This window comes from Aythya ferina, assembly GCF_964211825.1.
Source record: "Aythya ferina genome assembly, chromosome: 7".
Taxonomy (NCBI): domain Eukaryota; kingdom Metazoa; phylum Chordata; class Aves; order Anseriformes; family Anatidae; genus Aythya; species Aythya ferina.
Window position 1 is genome coordinate 6,065,898 of NC_140302.1, and position 21,834 is coordinate 6,087,731.

The window sequence follows — 21,834 nt, forward strand, 5'->3', positions numbered from 1 at the left end:
AGGATTTGAGCTCCTTGGGGACACTGGGTATAATTACTTGAATCTTTTTGTCACAGTGAGAATTTTTTGAGACGTTTCCTTCTAGCTGCTCTGCAAAGCATGAGTTTGGGCCTGTGTTTTCAGACCGTGCTCATCGTGGTTTGGATGAGGGAGAGAAGTTTTGGTGTGGGAGACTGCAAAACAAACAAACAAAAACCAAGCAAACAAACAAAAAAACTCAGGGAATTCTGCTTTTTTTTTGTTGTTGTTGTTATTACTATTTTTTATATACCACTCAATTTTATGCACCTATTTTCACTGCCTCGCCGGTGCAGCCCCACTTGCTCTCTGTGGGATCCTCTCTCTGTGCGGCGGGTGAAGTGAGGGCAGAGCGCGGCAGCCGGGATGGGTGCCGCAGGGTTGGGTGGTCTGAACAAATGCCAAGCAGAAAGTTTCTGCCAGAGAGAACCGCCTGCTTGGTAACACCATTATTTCTCCAAGTAGGAATTGTCTACACTCTCATAAACAAATTATATTTGGGCCTGGCTGGCTGGCACGTTTCTACAATGGAAATTATTTCAGTTAGAGAGAAAATGTGTCTCTGTGTAAAACAGTTTTTAATTAAGTTGTTGAGCTTGTGCAATTCCTGATATGGGCAAAACTGTACCCGTGTGATTTGCCTCCCTGTCAGGCGAGAGCGTTGTGCTGGTTGTACCAGTACCTGCTGGAATCGAGCTTTCACTCGGCTGCTGTCTTTATTTCATGTAACCTCATTTGTGCCAAAAATCGTAGTTTCAGATGGGTCTCGGGTACTGGGCACTCCTGGTCACAGCATAGCACTTCTTGTTGTTCTGCTGTTGTATCAAATATTTATGTTTTTAAGAACTGCAAAATAGTTGAATGCATGGACATGTTAAGTCTTACTGAATTATTATTTGTAGCAACTTTAGTAGGAGTGTGATGGCTTCACATCTTAGCATTGATCTGCAAGGTACGTACTACGTAAAATGTTTTCTGTAACTAGTATGATGTCTTTCCGATGCAGGAAAATACAAGCTGTAGATTAAGCCCAAGATATGCAGGGGCACTGTTTTGCAGATCGGAGCACTAGAGGGCAGTGCTGACCTCTTCAGTAACATACAGCTACAGAAGGGATAAGTGGTAGCAGAGATTTGTAACCTGTCCGTAAGGTGTCTCATGCAGAAAATCTTGGTTGCTCTAAATAAGAACCTTCTTGTTTCTTGCAGGTGTACCATGTCTCTTCTGACAGCTACGAGACGCAAAACCAGCACTACGGAAGGGGCTTGACGAAGGAAACAGTAAAGGATGGTAAGAGAGCTCAGTGCTGCTGGGTGTTTGATATTACTGTTATTTTAGAACTCTGTGGAAAAAGTAGAGTAGTCTCTGTGCTCCCATTTAGAAAATCTCTTTCTCTCCTCTTGCCAGATGGGTCTTTAGCTATGCCCTGCATCATCTGAACTACCTGTCAACCCTAAGTTAAACGTGCAGTTGGCTGTAACAACAGTTACAAGAATTTCCTCATCACACATCCCTTTTACTATTAATAAGAGAGTAATTGTGGTAGAATCCAATCGCTTTGCAGAATTGAGGCTTGATACTCCATTGAGGTAGAAATTTTGGAGGTGTTAATGTTTTTAATCTGTATTTTTCTGGTTGTATTCCGTGAGTAAGTGCTGTCTGTAATATTAAAAAGCTGCTATAAACACACTTTTCACTGACCATCTCACTTGAAATCAATTCTTACTTTCCTCTACACCAACAATAAATAAAAATTTTACCACTCTATGTCTATTTAGTGATAAACATTTCAAACTAGTCATTAACTGACATCTGTTTGTCTGCCCCCTATGGGGACAGAAGGACAGACAGACACACACCCCTCTCTAGAGCTGGCAGCAGCTTGTCAGCTCTGTCACTTGTGATAAAGAAGCTGGGAGCTGCCGAAGCTTGTTTATCCCCTGGAGAATTTAGTGGGTCCCTGCCCAAAATAGTTGGGCAGGGTGCTTGCTTTAAGTGCAGAAACCGTGTTCATCTACTGCTTGATAGATAGAGTGGCTATTTTTTTTATGATCCAAGCCCAACACAGGCTCTGTATATGTGTAGCCCAGCTGCTCTGTACAGCAGAACCTGTGTGGGGAGGTGACTGAAAGTGCCCGAGTTCCTCAGTTCAGTTCTGATTCGTTTAATTACTGTGCTGGAAAGGAAACTGAATGCTGCCTTCAAATCAGGAATCCTTTCCATCCCCAAATAAATGAACAGCATTTGATTTCATTTCAGAGGTGAAAATAATCCTCAAAAACATCTGTTTCTTGCAGGCATTGCAAAGTTTTTCCACAATGGGTACTGCCTGAGAAAAGACGCGATCGCTGCCAGCATTCAGAAGATAGAAAAAATTTTGGCGTGGTTTGAGGGCCAGAAGCAACTCAACTTTTATGCAAGCTCGTTACTGTTTGTTTACGAAGGTTCGTGTCAGGCAACAACCGTGCGGTTGAGCGATGTCACCTTGGCAGAGAAGAGGGGAGTGCCCAAAGGACTGCTATCAGGTGGAGACATACTGGAGTATAATAACAATATTCACCTAATAAATTCTACAGAGAATGGAAAAATTGAGGCCTCCGTAAGTAAAGGCTTGTCCAAATTTTATGCACTTCACAAAAAGGCATACTCTAAGAGGCACCACAGTCAGCTCTCGCTAAAAGTTGAGAACTTGGAGCAAGACAACATGTGGAAAAGCAGCACTTGCATCACCCAGGAGCATCTGAACGGAAACGTTATACCCCAACTGGAAAAAGTTTTCTGTCACATGCCAGCAGAGATCAAGGAAAGCATAAACGTAGAAGTGCGAATGATAGATTTTGCTCACGTGTTTCCTAGCAATGCAAAGGATGAGGGATACATTTATGGTCTGAAAAATTTAATCACAGTACTTCAAAGTATTTTGGATAACTAGATTCTTTGTTATGGTTTTTACTGGGGGCCAACAATAACGAAGAGCAACAACGTGACGAATTTCTGCACTTGTAATGCTGTATAACTGGGTTTGTATTGTTCTACTCTATTTTATTTGTCTTTGTACTTTTGGTAGAAGGGTTTAACTTTTTATAATCTCACTCAGGAAAATAATTGGTAGTTAATTGGGGAATGTGAAAGGGTGAAGATACTTGAGATTATGCAGGATAGGCAAATTGGTAGGATGCGGCATATTTGGCTGGCTGAAATCCAAGGAGTGCAGCTGTACAGTAAACAGGGGTTGTGTTAGTTCCCGTAACGACTTCAGCTTAGATAACATTTGCCCACTTAGCCTTGACACTGAGCCATATCCCATTAACAGGTTTTTAGAAAATGGACTGAAAACTATGAAGTACGGGACTGATGTCCTCCGTACTGCCCTCTTGTGTTTACTGTATTCGAATAACTGGAGTTAACCCTGCTTTGAGGGAAATCCCGTTTAGATTCAGTCATCTAACCTGGGAACCAGCGTATCAAAAAGTGCTTCTCAATGTATCGGGGCCATGTCGCTGTTCTTCTAACCCTGCTGTGGGTGCTTGTCCGTAGCCGATGTTCATTGCAGGCAAGCTGTGATGTAATTTGTGTTGAGGTGCTAAGAAAATGCTGGACTAAAATGTGGTAACAGGTTTAAACTGCACAACTGCTCGAGAAACTTAGTTTCTGAGAAAGAGTGAAGACAAAAACAAATGAGCGTGAGATAGTCCAGGAGCTAATCTGGTTTAGGAGATTAAGGCAATCTGTTAATGGAATGTCTGATGTTGTGACTAAGGGGAATGCTTTGCTCGTTTGTTCTGATGGCCCTTCTCCAAAAAACGTTGCTTTTAAAAGCAAACAAACTGAACGGGGAGACGAAGCATTTTGTGTAAGCATACAGAGATTTCCTCAAGCTGTTTGCCACTTTTGCAAGAAGCATTCCAGGTTCCCACCGCCGGGGAGCACCGCTGGAAGCGATGAGCGATGTGGTTGAAGGATCCTGTGCTGTGAAGATCCAGTCCAGCCCTGGAGCAACCAGATAAACCTCTGTGGGTTTCGATGGAGTTGTGGTTCTGTTAACCCTGGGCTAAAGCAGCTTTTTTTTTTTTTTCTTTATTAACACCCAAGCAAGCCGTATGATTTGAAAGTTGTCCCACTTGCTTCTTTTTCACAGGAAAAATTAAGGCTTTCATATGGAATACTTGCGATTGGGATGATGGTGTGTCTCCTCTGTGTGCTGTGTCCATGGCTGTCCTAACGTGCGTGTGTAGTCAGCTATATACAAGTCACGCCGGAGCGTGATACGTAAAGTAAGATTTTAATGCTTTAAGCAGGCCCCTCGAGTGAAACTTCTTAGAATGGATTCGGGAATTGGCAACATACAGCTTTTATGTGTGGACTTGATGTGACGTTGTGGCCTTGCTGCTCTCTCTGTGTGACGTTCTGCACTATGCACTCATCTGTGTATGCAGCTGTGCAAGTTCCTGGTTTGATATCTGTTTTCTACGTCAGAGACAAACACTTTCGAACAAATACGCTGTTTTAAATAAAGCTGAAATTTTAGCTCCGTTTTAGATCCTGGGTTAATTGGAAGAAACAGGGTATCACGCGTGGAACTACGTTATTTCAGTGTTAGAGCTGATACTGGCCAATACACTGAGGAGCCAAAGCAATCAGTTAGCAACACGATGATGTTCTGAAGCATGGGGAAAGATGCTTGCAGGAGGGGCAGTATCACCGTGTTGAAATTTTTATGCAAATTATGGTGAAGGCTGAGGGGAAATAATCATGAAGATAAAGTATTTTTTTCCACCTGGTATTTCCGTTGCACTATATAGTTAATATATTCCCAACTCTCTGTGAACTAATTTAGCCATATTCTAGGAAGAGTTGGTGGTTTTGTTTGCTTTAATGCTGGGTTGTGTGTTATGATCTTGTTGTTTTATCCCGTAACTAGTCAACACTAGGGTAGTCTAGGCTGATAGTGGCCATGTAATAAAAAGTCACAATGTTTTGTAGAAAAAACAGGGGAAAACATTTTTACTTCTGAATTTTTGTCCTCTGTAATTCATCTCTTCTGGATTTTAATTCATTTTTTGTGCCAGAGAATTCAGACATCTGCCTCAAAGGAGTCAGTTATTGGAAAATGACCTGTATGCTCTTAGTATAAGCGCATTCTCCTGTCTCTGCTTTAAGGTGTGTCTTCAGTGTTTGAATGCTCTTTAAGTATTGATTGTTGTGTTGACTATGGCAGTGTTTGTAATGCACCTGAAATATTGTTAAACTGTCAGATTATTTTGAATAAAAAAAATCATTTTATCTTTTTTTTTTTTTTTTTACCGGTAGTTATTATGGATGTATTTCTGTTAATTTAAAGTGTAGCTTGAGAGATAACAGTATTTTTAATTGGAAATTGTGTAAATAAAGCTTGCCATAGAGGTGTTTTGGCATAGTACCGAATGTGAATTTAAGCCCACCAAGGCATTATCTTCACATTGTTCTTGCACACTTTAGATTTGGTGTTTGTAGTGTCTTGTATCTGATCAGATCGGATTGTTTTCAGTTACAGCTGGAGATGTTTCACAGAATTAATTAGAAAATGTAAAGGGAGACTCTGGACACTAAAAGTATGTATGACCTTCGATCTCCCTCCCTGCCAGTGATGCCTCTCGTTTGTTCTCTGTGCAAAACGTACAGGACAGGCGACAGCTACGTGGACATTTTCACAGAACTGGTAACGAGGCTGATGGGTGTTTCTGCCCAGTCAAGCTGCAAGCAGGTCTCTTCCCCAGGCTGGCGTGGTATTTGAGTGCTGTTGTCATTGATGAAACCTGTCTGTTCTGATTTTAAGCAATAAGAGTTTGATTTAGCAGAATCAATTGTCAAAAGGGAAGATGCATGGAAACACTGTCGTTCCTATATTCTCTGAGAATATTCTTATTCTGAAGACTTTCTACCTAGGTGATTGTGAGAATTGTGTATAGGCTTACTTAAGGAGAGTTTGAATTGTATACAGTTTTGTAAAAAAAACAAAAACCACATAAGTATTTACATATATGGTATTTTTGGATATGGGTGGAATTTGTTGCATAAAGTACATTGGAAAAGTTATTATACCATTATGAAACATGTAAAGTATTTTAACCAAATCATTTTATGAACTAAAACTGAGACTTATTGTGATTCACATGAACCTTGTACTGTTTTCTATTTTTCTGCTGTAATGCATAGCCAGACTGTTCTTTTCTGTAACTCTACAGTTTCATGGAGAAACTTTTAAAGTCTAAGTCAGTAGATTAAGAAACCACTAATTCCCTTTCGTTTGATTAACAAAGTGCACATGGTTTTGTTTAAGTAATTTTAGCTTACCATACATTTAGAGCTCCAGCAGCACTCTCACCTGCCATGAGCTCGGGCTGGTTTGAGCCTGGATCGTGCAGTACTGAGTGTGAGCCTGTAACAGCAGCACAGGGAAGGTGTGACCTGCACTGGCATGTCACCAGTGGTGTTCACAGCCCAAGCTTACAAACCATTCTCATTGTTTCTTCACTTCATGATGTGAACCATTGTCAGGTGTAGGAAGACAGCGGTAGGACTGTTTAAAGTTATTTGTTGTTCATTCTCCTCTTTTTTTTTTTTTTTTTTTTTTTTTTTTCCTCCAGAGTGCCTTCTTCAGTCCTTGCTCTGGTACCACAGGTGACCTTCTGTAGCATCATTATAGAATAATTTAAAATGAAACTGATTTCCTAAACAAAACAAAAACAACAAAACACTTGTGCCCCGTAACTGCTCTTAAAGTGCAGGTATTGAAAAATGCCATCAAAATGCCTCAGTGTGGGAAATACATTTCCCTTTTGCACTTTCTACCGTGAAGAAGTAGAAGTGGAATTTTAGTACAGAACATACTTTGGGGATTAGATAGTAGGTTTTGTGACATTTGCTTGTGTGCGTTTTTCTAGAGAACATTTTGGGGGCAAGGTGAGTGACAGCCAAACCGTGCATGAAGTTTTCCTTTTCTTACTGCAATTAATGTTGAGGCTTGGGTTTAAGCAGGTAGTGTAGTGGGAAGTGATGAAAGTTCATGAGAAGCACAGGACAGCAGGTCAGTTCTGCAGCGCAGATAATCCTCCTGATACGATCCAAAGGTTGTGAAGTCTTCAAGTATCTCGCAGGTAGACTGATGCTGTCCATGTATATCCATCAAATGACAACAGGCTGTTGCAGGATGCTGTTTGTAAAGTACATTCCTCTCCGTAGTTGCAGGCCAAATGCTGCCTTTACTGTTTTTGTGGCAATCTGTAAGTGAAAGCTGCAGAGGTCATCATCAAAAGGACAAATGTGATTATTTTAGCAGTGTTTGAAAGGGGAGAAAAGGAAGACAGCTAAGGATTATACAACAGAAAACTACTTCCAGCAACAGCTTCTGTGGTCTTGTTTGATGGAGATGGGCCCCGTGTATTTGGAGTTTAATTTCTGTGTTACATGACGTTCAACAGAAAATAGTCACCAAGAACAAAGGTACTTTTAAAACACCTCCGTTTGAATTGTGTACATTGGTTCAAATAGTTATTTTATTAGAAAAAAGTGACCTAGGAACTAACTTCCAAATATGTGTATTGCACCTGACTATAAATGAAACTAGAGTGCACAAAGGCACTTTAATACTCTGGGAACTGTACTGGAAGATAAACGAAAGCATGTGAAATTGCACCTGATGCTGTGTTGTTAATTGTTTTTTAAAATCTAAAGTTCTACATTTATTATGCTTGAGGGATGAATGTATCTAGTCTGGTGTCAGTTTCTTTGATTCAAGTGTCTAATGCCATCACTCGGTCTCCTCTGATTTGTATGTGTTTGTAATTTCATTTGCTATTTTTGCCATTATCGGACTGCAGGGGGTATTGTTAATATTACATGTCTTTATTTTATAGAGCATTGTACTATGCTATCTACCAACTTTTGTAATTTAATTATAATTGATATTTAGGGTAATTCTAATAGCTGTATATTTGGCAAATTATTAAAATTTTCTGCAAGTGACTTGCAAGTATAATTGGTTTGTTTTTAATACCGGAAGACTCTTGAAAAAATGTTTTCGTGAATCTACCTGCACCGACTGATTCCCCTCTTTCTCTTCTTTCCCATATTCTGTACGTGTGTACATTGGATTTAGCAGTTTACCACCATTTTTTCATGGCACCCATTGCTATTGTTCGTTGCAAATACCTGCCTTGGTACACAAGAGTCGTCTTTAAAAATTGAAACAAAAGAATTTGGCTTTTTGACAAAAGTCCATGCTTTGCTGCGTTGCACGTGAATTGTTGGTCAGCATCACACTTGATGTCTTTAACAGTCCAGTCTTTCCTAAAACCTTCTTTCCTGTTAGGAAGCGATTCTCTGAACAGAGAGAGAATTGGGAAGGACAAAGCCATACCCCTAATGGAGCAAAACCAGCAGGATTTTTCAGAAAGTTGGGGCAGTTCAGGCCTTGATGAGTACATAGGAAGTGGCTATTTCACTGCAGATGAATTGAACCTGAAGATTACCTTTGATGTTTGATTGAAAGCTTTGCAAAAGCCCATCTTTTGGGGGTTTAAGCTGGCTTGTTTTTCTCCCTTTTCTTTCAGAAGAGGGGAGGCAGGCAGGCAGCAAAAGGAATGCAAAGATGAGAACACGGAAAAGCTACACTTCACCTCTGTGCTCTGGGTTGTCAGGCAGGAACCTTTGGGTTGTCCTTAAAGAGGGCTTAATCTGAGCTTTGTGTGAAATTTAAATGAGTCAGAAATTCAAAGCAGGCGCGTTCTTTCTGCAGATCACAGGGTTGAGGCTGTGAAAATAAAACACTGTAGGCTGCAACCTGCCAAATTACCTAGAAGGGAGGGGACAATATTGCTGTTAGACTTCTGTCTGATAACAAAATTCACAGGAAAGAATTTGCTGCCTATGGTAAGGTAGTTATTGCTTTGCAGATATTAAAAACAAATTAAATTAATCAGCTGATGGGTATCATGGCTGTAATTATATTGGAACAGTTGGTGCCAATTTTCCAGCTAAGGGATATTCGCAGACAATGCCCACTAGTTATGTTGGAGTACAGAACACAGTGGTCTCATTTTACACCATACATGTGAGTAAAATAATTAAATTGTTTATGCAGGAGGCCATTGTTTGGGGGAAAAGACAATTAAAAAAAAAACTATACAAGCCTTGGGCACATAACTAATTTTTGTTGAAGTTTTAACCCTTTGTTGTCTCTGAAAGGTTATTGTTCCTCATGTGTTAAGGGGGTCTAAAGAGAAATCGGTATCTAAATTTTTATAATCCCGTAAGACAACATGCTGGAAAACGTACAGGTCTATGAGAGGGGCTGCATTTGTTATTGATTACAAACCCTTTTGCATCCATGATCAGGTCCCTAATTCCGAATGGCTGGGAAAACAGCCTTCCATTTTAATTGTCAATACATTTTCAAATGTGTTGTCTTACTCTTATAGCAGAAACTTCTAAATGTATTGCGTAGCCCTAGTATTTTCCAGGGGGTCTGTGCAGCCTTCCTTCCCATGCTCCAGAGTTGGAGGAGGAGTAAAAATAGGGTGAGGTGAGAACAGTGGCAAGAAGCATGATTTTGCAAGGATCGAGTGTTTATTCATTTTTATATCATAAAAATCTGAATTGTGTTTATGCATTGAAGCCTCAGGGAGCTGAGGTGGCTGAGAACTTTACACAGCCAAAATTCAACATGGGGAGGAACTGGGTACTGCACAGAGCCACCCCCGCAAGGCAATTCCCCTCAGGGCAGATAGGGAGTTACAGCTCTTTGGGCATGGGCCCCAGGTGAGGCACAAATCCACTGCTCTTTCATCACAAAGACCACCCTGCAGGTCTTTGCCATCACACCTATTAGTTTTATTTTTGTCCTCTGTGGCACGAAGCATGGGTGATGGCTAACCAATGCTAACTGTTCATCCCCCTCTCACCTTGCTCTGGGCAATCCCTTCCTGCTCCCTCTGTAATTCAGCCCAGGCTTTCTGCAGTGAGCTGGTTCAGGGAGCTGAGCTGGTTGGAAACCAAGCCCACGCATAATTACTGCTTTTCTGCTTTCTTGATTGCCTTGATTTGGCTCATTCTGGGAAGGACAAGTGCCTTTTCTGGATGCAATGGAAAAGGTGAAAGACTGTGGCTGGGGAAGGGGAACAGGATTGTCATTAAAGAGAACAGGAACAGTCATTAAAGAGGCTTAACTTAAACATCATGTGTTGCTCTTCATCTCCCGTTGCCACTCTTTGCACAAGATTTGAGGACAAATGTAACCTGGAATAGGAACTGTGAAATACCTGTTGTCAAAACAATATTTTCCTTTGGTCATCTCTGTTTAGTTTGACCCTCACCAGAGTAAATAATACCTACAAATTGTGCAGCGGATCTGAAGGGCAACCTGCAGCAGGCTGCTCTGTTCCTCCCCACTGCTGGCAGCAAAGACACTGGCGTTGCATCAGCTCACGCTTGGATTGATGAAGCATAAGGAGGAATTGAGTGCAACCTATTTTCCCATAACTATATAAGCTTTGCAATGTGGCTAGCAATAAAAACTGGATTTTGTTAGCAAATCCAGTAAATATAAATTGGGCAAGCAGATGGGAAGCTATCAAATAGATACTGTGCCAAAGTAACAATTTTGTGAAATTACTTTTTAAAAGAAAAGCCAGAAACAAGCCAGAATCTGCTACATTGAAAAATGGTGACTTCTTGGACTTCAGTCAATACAAACCTTTCCTTCTCCAATACTGGGACTCTGCAACTGGAGCAGGCTCCTTTAGGATGTTTTGGCATCTCCTTCACTGACAAAAAGCCATTCCTGTGGCTTTCTGCTTCTCCAATCTGTGTTCATGTAAATTGGTGGGTAGGAGAGGTAATTGCAGGAAAATACCACATTCAGTGGCAATCAAAGTCCGTTGGGAATTTGTGTTGAACAAACAGAGATCCAAAGAAGAGTGTTAGTGTTAAGCTATGGTGTAGGTACCTCAAAGCAACGGGCGTCCCATAGCTTCAATATTCTGTGTAGTTTTCGAAATACTGGTGTTAAGCAGAGCTGGACGGGCCCTCGTGCAGAATCACACCTCTTTCATTAGGTCTTACCCCACTTAAAGTCACTGTGGCCTCAGCTGGGGACGATGCATCCTTTGAGATCATGATCCGGTCACCCGTGACCTCTCTCCTCTCCTCTTTTTTTCTGGATGCAGATCCAGGTGTTCACACTGCCCACGTTACTTTGTCACATCACTGCTCTAATCCACCTGTGGGAAAACAAGCAGCATGTTTAAAGCATGGTGGCGTGCTCTGGCCTGTAGGCAGCTGGACTGGCTGCCAGTCTGCTGCTGTCCTTAACACGTAGCAAAACCCCAGAGCAGCCCATAAAGCTGCAGTTATTGGCACGAGCTTAAGTAATAATTATTAATATGGCGTTGTGCAAATTTCATAAAGAAAAATAATGTTCCTGTGAATGGACAGTGGGGCCTCAGCTTCCCTACTTTCTTCAATTTCAAATCTGATATCGACAAAACCTGCATATTAAAGCCATACTTCTACAATGAAGGAAGGAAGACATATCAATTGCTTTTGTCAGCTCAACTGTTTATGTGGTCTGCACGAGGAAAACGAGGGCGATAAAATGGAAAAAGCAATCCAGGCATCAAAGCACCGGTAACGATCTGTCTGGGTCAGCAGATGTATTTTTATGAGTTTGAAATTATCATTGCAAATTAGAAAAATGGACTGCATTACGGCGAGACCGAGAGCCGGGCAGTTTGCACAAGTGCTTCTCTTTGCTTTTGTGTTGCTAAACAAATTAAACCCAAATCATGGCCTGTACACATCCTTTTCATTAAATTACAGTGATCCTTAAAGCTAATTAAAAGTTGTCTAACTGGACGTGGAGCAAGCAGACTCCAAATCTCCTCCCCTCTGTGGTGGTGCCTCGGAGGGGCCGACAACCAGCCAGGCTTAATATCCATCCCCTCTGAGCTTCAGCATCGCTTGGGGCAAGCCTAGGAGCTGTTTTGACACTGATAACCTGCATTTGCTTTGCAAAGTCTGTCTGGAGAAGTAAAACGATGAATCGCTTGGTCCATGGAGGCTGGTGTACCTCCAGGAGAACAGCAAAGGCAGAAATCTTGAGCACACCCTTGATTTATGCTTCTTTCTCAACCCCTTTTCACTTTCCGAGCTTCCTTCTCACCTGGTCTCCCAAGCAGCTGCACCGTGCGTTGGAGTGGCTGGCAGGACAGCTGGCGTGGGAAGCCGAAGTGAAGCAGAGGTCCCTATAATGCAGAATGTTTTAGCCAGCAGGAAAGGAGGGTGCCACTTTCAGGCCTCAATTATGTTAGCTTTGGTTTAAATGAAAGGAGCTCCCCGGGCACAGAAATCAGCTGGGTTCAAGAGAGGACAAAGGGAGAATAAAAGTGGGAGAGAATCAGGCGGTTGAAAAGCAGTTGCAGGAAACTGGGAATTTTCCCTTCGAGTGCATCGAAATAAAAGAATTTTAACTTTGTTGCTTGTGAAGCACACTAGCGTGATGGGCTAGTAAGAAACCCCTGATTTATTCACACAAAAACAGAGCCAAGGGATTGCAGAACAGCTCCCTTGATGTCACCTGTATTGTCCTTAAATCCCAACGTGGCTCTCTCTGTTGGGGTCACGGCCCTATATTCCACTCTCCACACAGTGGAAACCAAGGCTCAGTTTTTGCCTTTCGGTGGCTCTGTCACGTGGCACAGAAAATTCAGGCTGTTGCACTGCGGTTGGTGTTGCTAGATGCAGAATATTTGGGGTGTCTTGTCTCAAGGACATCAGTGGGAGCTTTCCTCTTGGAATACGTTTGGAAAAGATCCTTTGGTCCTCTCATATAATTCAGTGCCGTCTCCACGCTGCACCCCTGTGCTGCCACATGTGCTGAATTTGGAGGCTGATGTGTTGGTCTGTGGCAGCCTCGTCTCTTGCTGATGCAATTTGTGTGACATAAGCAGTTTTCCTCTTCAAAGGGATGGTGTTTAGCCTACATGGTCTGTCTGCAGGTCAGACCCCTGTGACGAATGTCTGTGGATTTCCCCAGTCCCTGGCTACCCCTTAATGCGAGGTTATGAAACCTGGGGGCCCCTCTCCCCCTTCAGCCTCCCTCAGCAGCACAAAGGCTCCAGCACTACGAGAGCAAATCGCCGTGCTGCTAATACCGAAAGCTGCCTTCATACCACGCACATCCTGACAGCTGCTTAAACTCCTGCCCTCACACAGCGCTCATAGCAAAGGCCACTGCATGGCCAGCTGTGAAGGGAAGGTGATTTTATTTCCAACAAAATCAATTTTTCTTGATCGTGTTCCTTCTTGCCCTTCTCAGGTCCTCAGCTGCTTCCCCAGGAGATGCCAGGTGCTAGTGTGGGACGTGTCCCAGGCCGGGCATGGCAGCAGCTTTAGGCCACGCTGCTGATTTGCTGATTTACTCCTTCCTCCCACAGCAAGATAAACCCTGGAATGGGTCTGGATGAAGAGATGCAAAACTTGTGGCCGAGCTGGCTGCTCCCCATGGGGCTTTTAAGCTTTTGGCCTAAAGTTATTTTTATTAAAAATAATTTTAATGCATTGTTCGTGGACTTGATTTTTGTTCTGCACCAGGACTGTCCATTGGTGGTGATTGCTTTTTGCTGTTTTTTTTTGCACTCAGATGCAGACAGCATAAGCTGGGCTCTGTGTTTCAGCTGTGCAATGCCTTGAGCTGCCCAGTGAGACATCCCAACAAATCGATGCTCCTCTTACCTGGGCAGGTGGTGACAACCTTGTCAGGCCGGCGTTGCTCCTGGGTTAACATGGGGATGTGGTTAAAAAAGGATAACGCTTTGTACATCCTGACAGCATTTTGTGGAGGGCCAGAGCTGCTGTGTGACTTGTGCCACTCACTGCTGGAAACCTCCCTGAACACCGGGCAGTGCAGTGCCTCCAGAAGGAGCCACGGCCTTTGAACGAAGTAAGGATCCAGACAAACACCCAAATCCTCTGTGCAGCCTCATGAGGTGGCAGGCAGTGAGGGAGGGGGATGCTGCAGCATCTGGATGCATTTGGCAGCTGGGATGGGAGAGAAACCTCAGCTTTTGCCTCTGATTGAGCCTCCACCCCTCAGATGAAGCTCGTTAATCACAATTTCCTCAATAAATTGGCCTTCGGAAGGAGGTTAGTGATGAGCTGATAACCAGCAGCAATGCCAGGGGCAGGAAAGAGGGTTTTGAGCAAGAGGACATTGGCTGCTGCCTGTAGTGTTTCCTCTTGCCCCTGAGGATGGCAGCAGTGATCTTTGCCAGCAGCAGGCACAGCAGCCCAGCCGTGCAGCAGGACTTCAAGCAGAAACCTTAGCAGTATGCCTGAGAGCATCCTGTTAACCTGCTGACTTATGGAGGAAAAAAAAGAAAAACGCTGTTTTTCAAAATCTTCGTACTTATTTACTAAGGTAGTAGTCAGTAGGAATTGAAATAATAACAACAGGATTAATTATTTCTTTATTTCCCTCCTGGTGGATGGGCTTGCAGGGAGCTCCTCACCCCTACCAGCAGCAAGCAGAGGCACCTTCCTCCCTCTAGCAGGCAGAGGGGCAGATGGCCAGAGAAGCCCATCCCCACCTCCTTTGGTGGGCAGAGTCTGAACTTGGAGCCAGCTCCCCTGCAGGTACACAGAACTTAATAGCAGGTTGCTCAAGGCTTCTTTTTTTTTTTTTTTTTTTTTTTTTTTTTTTTTTTTCCAAATCTCCTCAACTGGGCTCTGGATACAACATTTCCTGCAAATCAAGGGTGGTATTGAGCTATAAGGTGCAACCAAGGAATCAAATCTCTCTCACTTAATAAAGACTTTTTTTTTATAGTAAGTAAGGATTTGATTTGGCAGTCTATCTCATCAGAAATTGTTGCTAAGAGAGACTGTGTGGGACCTGGCTATCCCCACCCTTGGTGAAGGGGTACTTGAGAGTCTTCAACAGCTACTGGGGCCGCACGTTACAGCAGTGCCCTCTCCTTGGATCCATGCTGCCAAATATTCCAACCATATAAAGTCTCCCCACTCTTCCCAAATGTCTTCCCTATTTTTTAGAGTAAAGGGACTTTGCTGGCTCCCCCTGCAAAGCACATGCCTGGAAGGTTTCCCTGGCTGGTTGTCCCTAGCTCGTGTCTGCGCATACAGGCACGAGGCTACTGAGATGCCAGACTGTGGAAGGAAGGCAGCTTGTATTTTAAGGAAATCCAAAAGTATATAAAAGAAAAATAATAATGCTATTTCAGGCCTTCCAGCTGCTTCTCAGCCTTTAGGAGCATTAATAATGCTGCAAAATAACAGAGTTATTTGTGGAAAAAGTGAGACTGTCGAAAGTCATTCTGATTTTCTCTCCTTCTCTGATTCTCTCATTTTCCCTCCCACCACTCCTTCTTGGTAGTTCTTGAAATAGCAGCCACAAAATGTGTTTTTAATTAAACAGCGGAGAGCAAAAACTTTCCAAAGCATCCTCCTGCATTGGTGCCAGGGCATATACAGCTCCCTCTGACAGGATGATGGGACAGCCTGTTCCCACTCCTGCACTAATGTCTGGGATTATTTTGGAAGAGTTTGAGTAACCTGTTAGGTGGTAGCTGCCTTCACTGAGAACACACTACCTGCTGCTATCCCAGCTGGGATGGGAAGACTGCTCCTTTGGGGCCGAGTGGATTGCATTAGGGTGACTCAGTTGATTTTGTCAGAAATAATGACTGCAGCTGTCGAGGCTCAGGTGCAAATGGCCCAACCAGCAGCACCCTCCCTTCCTTTTAAAGCCCATGAGAGCAGCCAGGCAGGTATTGCAGTTTGGCTCTTTAATGATATGTTGTGGTCTTTTTATTTTATTTGGCCTACTGGTAAGATACTGTTGGACATCAACAGAATGTATGAAATACGTTCCTCTCTTCATTTGGGGGAGCTATTACATTAATTTATGGAGGACCCGAGTTTGTTCTGCTGCTAGTCAGCCATCCTATCTGACTGCAGCCTCTGACTGATGTAGGGGAAACATCGTAGCAGTTTGAAAGTTCATCAGGAAAATGGCTCTGTCATGCACAAAATGCTGAATTAGCAAAGCACCCTGGTATGCCTGTGTGCTGTCTTGTAGAGGTGAGGTCTTCCCACAGCTCCCTGCTTTCCTCTTTGTGCTCAAACTGACTTATTAAAGTCTTCCTGTTGTGTTTTTTTTTTTTTTTTTTTTTTTAAATAACAGAATATTGTCTCTTCTATTTCATATTATTATTTCTCATCTTGTGAGAAATACAATTTTCTGTTTGCTTTTGTGATGGAGATAGAAATATCAGGGTGACAAATTCATTTTTTTTTTTTTTTTAAAAACAGCTTATGCACTGGTATTTCTGCTTAAAATCAACTCAGAAGTTTGTGGGGATTGGGGTGGTGGACAGGTGAGATGCTGATATGGGTCCTCCCATGGGAAATAGAGGTCGCTGCTCTGCTCTCTGCTGCTTCTTGTTCGAGGGAGTCTGAAAGAGCCAGCGTCTGCTTTGACACTGGAATGAAATACATGAAGTGAGTAAGGGATCAGTAAAGCTGGGAATTGCTTGGGAAAGCTTCTCCTTCCTGATGAGAGGCTGAGGGGAGTGCTGCTTGCAGCAGGGCTCCCCCAGAGGCTCCAGCAACAGAAGCCCTGTGGAGGGAGCTGTGTCTCAGCACAGCTTTACAACTTTTCCTTGAAGCAAAACTTGAGCTTTAAAGAGGTGGTGTCAGGCATGTGAAGGTAGATGTATTAGTGAGCGATACGAAAGGGAAGTGCTTGATTTACCCCTGCTTTTTATAAGCATCAAATGTTGTTAGTGAAGTGAGTCTTTGCGAGCTGTACTCACCCTTGCCTCTGCTGGCCGTGTTCAAGAGGTTTTCATCAGTGCTGGAGGTCAGCTCTGTCTTCTGTGCTAAATACCAGCTCTTTCTGGAATAGAGAAACAGTAAATTAGGTAAGACTACAAATTATAGGCTGCAGGAGTGTTTTCTGGATTTATGTATTTTCCTTTTGGTAAAGGCTTTTCAGGTCTTTGAAGCGTTATTGCTGTCTTCAAAAGGCCGATTATGTGACAGAATGGGTAAATTGAGACCCACCCCCCTAAGATCTTTGTTTAAAGACAAAGCCAACAAAAAGCAGCACTCTTCCGTGTGATGTCTCTAAATTGGAAGGACTTAATTGTCGAAGCGTTGGCAAATCTCTGAAGAGGGCCTGCTGAGAAGCCATACAACCTCAAAGGGGAGAAAAGAAAGGAGGAGAAAATGAAAAATAACAACAAAACACAGAGTTTAAACCCTCAGCGGGTCAGAGGCTGACCTTGGGTTCGTGTGGCTTTCCTCAGCTGAGGGCGGCTGGGTGGGAGTTGCTGCCTCCTGCTCTGGTGTTTCTGAGGGGAGCCAGGTCGGAAATACCGACAGAAAACTTCGTGGTAAGAAACGCGCTATTTCTTTTGGTGAACAACCAATTGTTTTCACCAAAAAGCTTTAAAGTAAAATATGCTGCTGTTTCTTTTTTGAAGAAAAAAACCTGTTTGGAGGCAGTTTCGCGCCCTGAGGAGAGCAAGGCACTGCTGATGGCAGCCATTACCGGCACTGGCAGCCATTACTGTCTCATTGCTGGTTAATGCGCCATTTACACCCAAAACAAGTGCAGAGTTTATTTTATTTTATCTTTAACCTCATGGTGTAGCCGTCCTGCTCCCTGGGGGGCGTTGAGATGGGCCTGGGCTACCCTGAGGAGAACTCCTGGCCGTGAGGGAGCCTTTGGTGCCTGTCGCTGTTCAGGTGGGTAAACCCGATTTTACTGCTTTGAAAGCACTCGCTGCCTCTGAAGCATGTTCTTGTGTGGAAAAATAATTGAGGGTGGGGAGACAAAAGAGAGGATTGTGGATCCTCTGGGATACCGCTCAGGGTGTTTGGCCTCGGGTGTGGGGATGTCCACTGAGGTACTGGAGAGGTCTGTGGGAGCAGCAGCTGCCATCTTGTATGTGAGATAGCATGTTGTATGCTGTGTGTACTGGCGATCTTGGCCTACGTGACAGAAAACTTAATTTCCTCCTCAGTTAATGAGGGGGAAGGCAACATACACTTATAAATATAATCTTTGGGTTGTCTTGCACCCCTAGGTCTGCAGAAGTTGAGGATGAGTGAAGCAGTCCTGGAACCACACAAAGCCACACAGAGGCCAGCGTGCCAGGTAAGCGCTGGCAGCTGCTGAAGAGAAGCTGTGGCTTTGTTTACCTTTGGGCAGTGAGGCTGTGTACCTACCATCTTTATACCCCCTCCTGTTCCCCCTGTGGGTTGCCTGCATGTGCTCTCTTTGGGAAAAGGTGGCTTCTTGTATTTTCAGTCTGCTTCATTTGAGCAAGTGCCGCTCTGACGCATGTCTCGTTGTGGCATATGTGACAGTTCTAATGTAAAAAATGGAAAAGAAGCTCCCAGACAGCAGTCTGGTCTCACATATGTGATGTGCAGTAATGTAAAACCTGTAGGAGGCATAGCAATGTCTCCTATGAGTCACTGTGGGCCAAGTGATACACCTGCAAAAATGATTGCTTATTCAAAAGCTTGATGGAAGAGAACTTGTTTGGGTGGGGGAACCGAGTCAGACCCAAGTTCCTTCTAAGGCAAACGAGTTTTCAAGGCTTTGAGTTGTTCTGGAAATGCAACCTCGATGGTGGCATAAGGACAGCTATAGTTTGGTGCTTGTAAGCCACTGATTGTAACCCCACTGCACAGCAAGCAGGAGCAGGGCTGGCAAGGATGCTGGAGATACAAGACTATAAAAAATAAGTATTACATGGAGGGCTTTTACATGTGCAAGGGTTTGTCTTTTCTGGGGGAGGAAGCAGTTGGTGGTGGTGATTGCTTTTTTTTTTCTTTTTTTTTTTTTCTGTTATTAAAATTGTAATACACAATAAATGTTTGTTCATTGTCTTTTGTATTATAAAAACAAGAAGTTCCATCTGAGGAGCGGGAGTTGGAAAAGCTCCCTGCTGAAGTAAGGAGCTGTATAATACTTGGCTAGACACTATGAAAATTCTTTTGCTTAATGTAACAAAACAGAAAACCCCCTCCCCTTCTCTCCTTCTGCATCTCAGTTGCCTCTTTTGTTCAAAGACACTGCTGCAAAGTTCATGTAACCATCTCCTGATAAGTTGCTAAACTAGTGTATCAACATCCTGCATTCCTGTCTCACGCTGGGCCAACATGACCAAATAAAAAAAGAAGTTGAACCACAACGCTGAGGAAGACTACGGCCTTCATCTTCACGACCACCAGGGGGACAGAGACGACCCCCTTGCAACAGTGCGCGCAGTTGCAGAATATACCAGGATGTGCTGCGTAATCCCGGAATTACCAAGATATAAAAAGGGACCCTGGCGGGGGTGAGGTGCGCGCCGTTGGCGGAGCCGAGACTCCCCGGCCGCCCAGCGCTGTTTTGCTTGCTGTTGCTTACTCAATAAATTCCTTTCTATTATTAATGCAATGCTCTCTGAAAATTAATTAAGGGGGCAACTTATAACAAAAATGAAGTTGTCAAAAAGGTTGAGCCTGGAGCTTATCACATCATATCCTGTTAGCAAAGCTAGCCTTTATCCAAACGCAAATCTAGTTTGAGGTCCTGGAGTGAAACTCTACCCAGCTGCCACAGTGGAAGCGATGCAGGTCAAGGGCTCAGTTCCTAATGATGACCTCTTGTGAGGCTTTGACTGCACTTCCAGACTCTTTTCTCCCTGGCTGTTGCTTCTTACCTGAGACTGAAGATGGTCAAGCTCAGGTAAAATTAGGGCTCAGGGCTGGGATCAGCTGCTGTCCACCTGACCTGGCATGCTCAAACACTGTCATGTGAGTCAAGGTATCACAGAAGCAAACCTTTCTCAATATTAATGGGCACTATACTGCCTTCACTGTGCATGCATATGAAATGTGGCCTCTGGTCTGTGCTATGATGGAGGTAAAGGAGAGGGAGGAGGGAAGAAAAAAAAGTACTGGCCTTTGGTTCTTAAAAAAAAAATCTTTAAATTTCCTTCTGTCATTGTCTCAGATCTAGTTTTGACTTAATTTTGGGGCTGAAACTGGACTAGCTGCTTTTGCAGAGCACCAGATGAATGGTAACAAACAGCTGTGTAGCACTAGATGTCAGTAGTGCTTCACCAGTTTGTGTCAGACCTTACAGGCTCTATTTGCTGCTGGCCTTTGGCACATGGATATGCTCTCCTTGCTGCGTGTCTTAGAGAACATACACATACAAATATGTTGTACTCCAAAAAGGCATTTTGTCTTGTGGTGGTGGTGTTAGTGAATAACCAGTTTAGGTGACCAACTTCCAAAAATGACATGTTTTTGCCATTTCAGTAGATTATGCACAGCCTGTGCATAATTGTTAGTGGTCAGTCTGTTTTAAAAATAAATAAATTGCATTTGGACTTATAAATTGGCAAATATCACTCTTGTAGCTGCTCATTAAAACTCAGATGGCAGTTTAAAAAGTGTTTCAGACACCTGCAAAGAACCTCTTTTTAAAGAGATACCCTTTGTCTAAAAACCCTGGTTTAGCTTCATGCCTTTATTAAACTTAAACTAGAGCTGCTCTCAGCCAGATGCTTTAATGAAGTGTCCTTTTTCACGCCTCAGGAAGGCAGGCATTGAAAGGAAGTGCCATAATTGTCTGAAGGACTTTTGCGTTCTCTTCAAAATGCTTTAAACCAGGACAAACATTCAGGGTGATCTTAGGCCATTTCTTGGTTCATACAAAAAAAAAAAAAAAGAAAAAGCTAGTGTTGTGACAGAAGCCAGATAATGCAGCTACTTCTTGCTTCTCCCTAACAAGTATTAAATGTGTTAATGTCAAATTTCTCAAATGAAATCTTTGTTATTGAAGAGTCCTGGAGATGGTAGTTACTTCCCAGGGGAACAGTATTGTAAAGATTCAACCTGTATCAAATAGTTATGCTGTTCGGATTCCAGGTTGGATTTGAAAATATAAATATTTCATATGTTGATTCTCGTTTTCTTCCTTCGCAGTCATTGTAGCATCTTATGGCTAGAGAGTGATTAAATGTTGCCCAGTGTAGGAGATCTGGACCTCAGCTGTGCCTCTTGGACACAGTGCAGGGAGGAGAGATGTAAGTTTACGGGGAAAAAAAACTAGAAGCTGGGTATAGAAGGCGCTTGCTAAACTCGTTATATATGCCACAGCAAGCGCTATCACAGAATGAAACTTTGAAAATTGCTAATCTTTCCTGAGAGACCAGCAAGTTTTCCAATAACCTGTGCTCCTCATGAATGTGTAGGATTTAATGAGATGGAAGCATGTTCCCCGTTGCTCTTAGTGCCAGAACCGGGATGTAACAGGCAATGGTTAGCTGGTGGGCTCAGGGCGAACGGCGCATGTCTTTGTCAAAGTTCAGTGAAATTGGAGGCTGCATTATTACCACAGGGATTGCAGGCAGCAAAAGTTTTGGCGCAACCTCTTAACCTGTGTCTTTCTGGGATTTTTTTTTAATGGTGTTTCTACGTACCAGCCTTGCTTTACTCTCTGTAGGCTTAATTCTGTGTGTTCATTCTGGCACCTCTTATGGTCTGTAAAGAAGTGAAAAATCACTAGGATGCTTGTGATATCATAGCCCAGGGTAGTATTATCAACGGCAGTCTCGGTTTAAAGAGTAGGTGATTCAGTTAATTCAGGGATGGGTGTTGCTCGTTCACGAGGTAGCTTAAGGCATCCATAGGAACCTTTTCTTAAGAGAAGAAACAATTCGCATGATGTGAAGTGTCTGCAGAAGACCCTTA

General features: G+C 43.2%; 1 protein-coding gene and 2 long non-coding RNA genes across 6 annotated transcripts in view; 2 read left to right on the forward strand and 1 right to left on the reverse strand.

The window, feature by feature from the left end:
• IPMK (inositol polyphosphate multikinase) overlaps window positions 1–8,022 on the forward strand; it is a 40,592-nt gene extending 32,570 nt beyond the window's left edge. For all 4 annotated transcript variants that reach the window (XM_084525133.1, XM_084525134.1, XM_084525135.1 and 1 more), the window contains exons 5-6: window positions 1,227–1,308; window positions 2,316–8,022. In XM_084525133.1, the coding sequence (XP_084381259.1) occupies window positions 1,227–1,308; window positions 2,316–2,950 (717 nt within the window). In that variant the 3' untranslated portion in view covers window positions 2,951–8,022. The remainder of the gene's footprint in view (window positions 1–1,226; window positions 1,309–2,315) is intronic.
• Window positions 8,023–16,063: 8,041 nt separating this feature from the next.
• LOC311439460 lies at window positions 16,064–17,650 on the reverse strand. The gene is made up of 2 exons (XR_014694725.1): window positions 17,357–17,650; window positions 16,064–16,969 (listed from the first exon to the last, which is right to left on the reverse strand). It is a non-coding gene; the product is annotated as an uncharacterized lncRNA (long non-coding RNA).
• Window positions 17,651–17,690: 40 nt separating this feature from the next.
• LOC311439462 lies at window positions 17,691–19,523 on the forward strand. The gene is made up of 3 exons (XR_014694727.1): window positions 17,691–17,823; window positions 18,165–18,235; window positions 19,140–19,523. It is a non-coding gene; the product is annotated as an uncharacterized lncRNA (long non-coding RNA).
• Window positions 19,524–21,834: the final 2,311 nt, after the last annotated feature.